The sequence below is a fragment of the Penaeus japonicus genome, unplaced genomic scaffold, assembly GCF_977035675.1.
Source record: "Penaeus japonicus unplaced genomic scaffold, GWHDUDI00000001_assembly GWHDUDI00000031, whole genome shotgun sequence".
Taxonomy (NCBI): Eukaryota; Metazoa; Arthropoda; class Malacostraca; order Decapoda; family Penaeidae; genus Penaeus; species Penaeus japonicus.
In genome coordinates this window covers 7,722,698-7,728,515 of record NW_028234433.1, presented here as the reverse complement: position 1 = coordinate 7,728,515, position 5,818 = coordinate 7,722,698, and the positions used below count along the sequence as shown (strand labels likewise).

The window sequence follows — 5,818 nt, the reverse complement described above, 5'->3', positions numbered from 1 at the left end:
AGAAATGATAAGTATAAAACTTTTTTTTGTTACCCCACTAAATGATTGCTTCCACTTTCCATTGGTATTATCACGTAGAAGTGAAGAATATAAGCAAAGTTCAATCAAATAACACTAGAAAAGCATTGCTGAAACATGTTTTTGACTAAAATAACTCCTCTGAAAATGGCAATATCTTACCATGCCTCTTGAGAGGTTCAGTGTGGCCTTCTGCAGTGGGAAAACACCTCGAAACGAAGTGTCACACACTTGTTATCTTGCCGATGGAAGCAGTAGGCAAAAATACATCCTGTCGTGAATGGGTTAACATTTTGCGGATGGGGCCTATGAAATTAGCACAGGCATGCCAAATGGGAGGGTTGGTCGAATGTGAGAGACAACCTTCTTCTTCTTCTTCTTCTTCTTCTTCTTCTTCTTCTTTTTTCTTTTCTCTTTTTTCTTTTTTTTTCTTTTCTTTTCTTCTTCCCTTTCTTCTTCTACTTCTTTCTTCTTTTCTTCTTCTTCTTCTTCTTCTTCTTCTTCTTCTTCTTTTTCTTCTTCTACTTCTTCTTTCTTCTTCTTCTTCTTCTTCTTCTTCTTCTTCTTCTTCTTCTTCTTCTTCTTCTTCTTTTCTTTCTTCTTCTTCTTCTTCTTCTTCTTCTTCTTCTTCTTCTGACCAACTCATGCTCATTTATACATTAGAGACTCATAGCAGTGGTATACTCTGGCAATTTTTAGAAAAACAATACCCATAGGTTAGTCGTCATGCATGAGTAGTAAATGCAGGAAGGAAAAGAAAAGCTTGAAAGTTATTTGCTTTTGAAAGTATACATTCTTTTATGTTTTTCATTTTTGTTATTATTCATTGAGAATAAAATTTTTTCAGTTTGTTTCTTTTCTCCCTTTCGATCTTTTTTATTCAGTTTTAGGATGTTTCTATCCATTTGCATGTCCCCCAAAAAATTTATCTTAAAATACAAGTAATATTGATAGATCCTCAATATTAGGAAATTAAGAAAATTTACAAGATAATAATTTTTAGTTGATTCAACAATTTTATCCTTCCAGTTACAAAGATATGTATTTATTTTGGATGGGAAAGTAAATGAATCAAGTAGGGTCTCTCAAGCTCATTAAATAAATTTGCTGCCTCAAGGATGTAAAAACAGAAATTATTTCAAATTAGCTAATACTACATTTATGGGTATTTTGAATCTGCAGAAATAGTTGATAATATCTGATATAAGAGAAAAGGCTGTTAGTTCTCTTCATAACACCTTCCTCCATTGCAAAAATCTGAATCTGTTAATATAAAAAATAACCAATATACAATCACAATGATTATTGAATTATTATATATGTATGTAATTTTGACAGAAAAAAAAGAAAAAAATTATAAATATACATAAGAGCATTTGATCTTTATGATAATTTTTTATTTTTTTTTGTTGGGACTTTCACCTAAACCAGTGGATGGATGATATTTGCAAACTTTTGATTTGCCTCTTCATTTTGCTAATTTTAAAGTTCCTTTTTTTCCCCTTATTTGCAGGTGATATGGATGGAGAATTGAGACAGGTGTAGCCCACTAGGTAGAGCTTCCAGGCGAAAATTCATCTCTAGCAGTGAAAAGTTCAAGCGTAACTCAAATCTTCCATATAAGTATTACTTCCGTGACAAGACATGACATTGTTAAATGGTTAAGAAATTTCCCAAAGTGTTATGTATGGATATTTTTGTTTCTTCCTTTCCCTTCGTGGGTAATTTGCATTTAATACCATTCAAGGAAATCAAAAGTGTGTTATTGTTTAGTTTTGTTTCATCATTATTTTGTCAATGAGTGTTTTTTTTTCTTTGTTTGCATAATGTTTTCATCTTCTTAATAGTTCCTCTTCTAGTGACATTTTATTTGTGAGATGTTATTGGGAATGGAGTTTTATTCATGACCTATGCATCTTAGGAAGCATTTACACTTTGTTGGTCGTATGTCGTTGTACTAATATTATGCAGTGACTGGATGTGTTCATTTCATGTTTGTTTATTATTACTTAATATATTATTAGTTATTGTACGTATGTTTATTCAGTGAATTAAGAATGTTTGAAATTTCAAAGTTTTTAAAGATACAGCATATATTTTGTACTTTTGGATGATATAGCATTTTTAAAAAGATGTGTTCATTATATATTCTGGTAACTTGAGGCAAGTTTTTAAAGTTCTAAAATGATGATAAGGAACATATTTTGAAAACAACTTTGTATTATTATGAAAACAACTTTGTATTAATCATTTTTCCATCATAATTTTTATCCAGCAGTAGGACTGGAGATAGGTACTTATTAATGCCATTTTGATTTATGACAAGTAGTGTAATAGAATAGCATAGAATATTGTGTACAGGAAAGTACAAACCATGGAACTATTATTAGATACAGACCAAGGCTCTACTGTGATGAACTATTGCAATATTGTTGCTGACCATAGGTAAGGAATCAAAAGCCGTGATCCATGACGGAGTAATTTTCTCATTACTCTGGCCTGATCCATGTATATATATATATATTACAGTATAGATTTATCAGTGCTGTGGGATCTCATATCATCTGATATTTTTATATATTACACTAGGTGGAGACTTAGCAATCTGATATCCATACTGGAGATCATAATGACACTGATACACAGTTGTGTAGTTGCAGAGATTTTTCTGTGGGGGTGGGTGGGTGGGGGTGGGGGAGCTGTTATGTTAAATCAGACAGTTTATTTGTGTGCCTTTTAAGTGTTTTTATGTGAGGGGGAAAATAATGAAAGGGAGGTTGCATGGCCAGTGTCGTCTTCTTCAGGATTATGTGCAATAGCAAGTATGTAATTGTGAAGACACATCTTTGGGGATATGTGACAAAGAAGATCTCAAGAAGATTGATTTAAGATTTGTGAAATATATCATGTTTGATGGGAATTCTCTCCTTCCTTTATATATATATATATAGATATATATATATATATATATATATATATATATATATATAATATATATATATATATATATATTATATATATATATATATATATATATATATAATATATATATAGATATATATATATTTATATATATAATATATATATATATATATGGATATATATATTTTTTTTTTCTCTCTTCCATTCTCTCTCTCTCTCTCTCTCTCTCTCTCTCTCTCTCTCTCTCTCTCTCTCCTCTCTCTCTCTCTCTCTCTCCTCTCTCTCTCTCTCTCTCTCTCTCTCTTCTCTCTCTCTCTCTCTCTCTCTCTCTCTCTCTCTCTCTCTCTCTCTCTCTCTCTCTCTCTCTCTCTCTCTCTCTCTCTCTCTCTCTCTTTCTTTTTGTTTATTATATGTTTTTGTAATCTCTCTGGCAAGTTAAAGGCGCTATACTATTTTAATTATTACTTTTCCTTTTTATGAAGAGAGTCTTAATTGCTAAAGTTCCTAGGTAGTGGTCCTTAATAGTATGTTCATATATTTTCTCCTCTTTTGAGGGAAAAGAGACTTTATATGCACTATATTCTGAATATAGTTTATAGTCAGGATCATGAATTGTGTAGTAAATGTTGAACCTCTGCTCAATTTTAATAATGCTTATGAGTTTATATGAATTGCAATATGAAAATGAGTACTTAAATTGTCTTAAACCCACAGCAGCTTAAGCAGTTATTTCTTTAAATTGCTGCTTCAGAATACTGATTTGTCTTGGAACAGCCAGGCAAAAATGGCTGCTTTAATGCTAAGGTTTGTTAACCCATTAGCAGCAGATGGCATGATTTGCTGCAAATGCAGAATCGGTCGTAGACGCAGATAGCACTGTGCCAGACAATGTAAACCTGCCATCCTACTGCATACATATTTTATTAATACTGTGACCAATGGGTTAAACATCTCTTACATATGAAACCAGAGAACTTGTTTCATATGAACCTGTGGAATGTCATTGTATGTAAAAATGGTTTTCCTGAAACATATGAAAGCTCTTTATAACCTTATTTTCTTACTGGCAGTTTTAACACCACAGTATTGTTAAACCGTAGGTGACCAGCCATTTACTCGCATGTCCTGAATAGGTTATGGGGTCACTAATTTCTTAATTTTCTTAATTTCCTTTTGCATATTTTGCCTGACCATTCCATTCTTTCCTGAAAAAGAATAGCAAGAAGTAAGTAATTAAATTGATGTGGCCTCTTAGGGGTAAAGGTTCAGGTTTAATATCAGGCATAAGAATTTCATATTCAGTAATAGTTTACATGTAACACGTCTCACTGCACAGAGTAACAAGAGTCGTTCATCAAAGAGTCTTGTAGTATTTTATCATCATGATTATTGCCACTACTATTTATTTTTATACTCATTTATTTTTGTTAAGTGTATATGTAAGTGAACTTGCTCATATGGTTCTCTTTTCCTTTAAATAACATTTAGTCACATTTCTGGCAACAGTAGTCTACATCTTTGAACTGTCCATCCAAGGGTTTTGTCAGCATTGATAAAATAAGTGTAGAGACGAAAGCCTGAATCAAAAGAAACATTATGCTTCAAATTTCATCCTTGCATTTTGATTGTTGTGTTGTCTTTTATTATTTTTGGACATATCTTTTACATTATAGTCTTGACATAATAGAGTTATATGAAGGGAATAACTTGTGCAAACAAATTTTAGCATGTCCACACCTGTGCACACATACACGCACACACACACACACACACACACACACACACACACACACACACACACACACACACACACACACACACACACACACACACACACACACACACACACACACACACACACATACACACATACACACATACACACATACACACACACATACACACACACACACACACACACACACACACACACACACACACACACACACACACACACACACACACACACACACACACACACACACACACACACACACACACACACACACACAAACCTTTAGCCCAGCAATTGTGAGAAATTAGATGTAACATGTTCTGGGATATGAAAGATTATGAATGATTTTATTACCAAATTAACACCTGATAGTTATTTTTGCACAATTTTTGGATGGGCAGATTATGACTTTTTTAGTATCTTTGTCCTTTTGTCATAATTATGTAGAGTATAGAAGAATGCAAAATAAGCATGCACATTAGATATGATCAGTATCCCAAAGTGACAGGTGACCAGTATTAAATTGTACCTACAATTAGTATACACTATGTTTTTTCCTTTCTTTCTTTCTGTCTGTCTTTTTTCTTCTTTCCTTTGCCACAGAAATTACTTATTCTTACTAAAAAAAATGACGTTATGCCAAAGATGATGTTTGTTATGAATCTTATATCTATGCTGCAGTTAATTGGTTAAGATTATAGTATTGATACTGTAGTCTTCACATAAGGATGCGTTTGGATATTGAGTGTCAGCATAAATGACATAATGAATTTTACTAAAAATCAGTTAGGAAAAATGTAAGAACTAGTCATGCTTTTATTGTATTTACTAATACTGCAGCATATCTCTATTGTAAATTGTATTAAGGAAAAGAGAGACAATAAATAAATGTAGTAGAGAGTATGTGTTATTAGGTCTGTTTGTAGATTAGATATCATGGAATGGTATGATTAGATTGTAATATTCAAAAACTTGCTGATGTGAGTGTATGTCCGTTGTATCAATATTTGATATGATTAAATTGGAAAGAATGCATAATAGCATTTGTCTGAAGTGCTAACATTGGTTTCAACTAAAACCATGGGTAAAATACAGGCTTTGTATCCTACAATAGATGTTTTTAAAACTGATGGGACTTATATC

The 5,818-nt window shown here is 32.3% G+C and overlaps 1 protein-coding gene across 4 annotated transcripts in view; it reads left to right on the top strand.

Annotated features, from left to right (window-relative positions):
• Window positions 1–2,871, top strand: part of LOC122253273 (sugar transporter SWEET1) — a 23,798-nt gene extending 20,927 nt beyond the window's left edge. For all 4 annotated transcript variants that reach the window (XM_086555619.1, XM_086555620.1, XM_086555621.1 and 1 more), the window contains exon 6: window positions 1,532–2,871. In XM_086555619.1, coding sequence (XP_086411745.1) covers window positions 1,532–1,563 — 32 coding nt within the window. In that variant the 3' untranslated portion in view covers window positions 1,564–2,871. The remainder of the gene's footprint in view (window positions 1–1,531) is intronic.
• The last annotated feature ends 2,947 nt before the right edge of the window (window positions 2,872–5,818 follow it).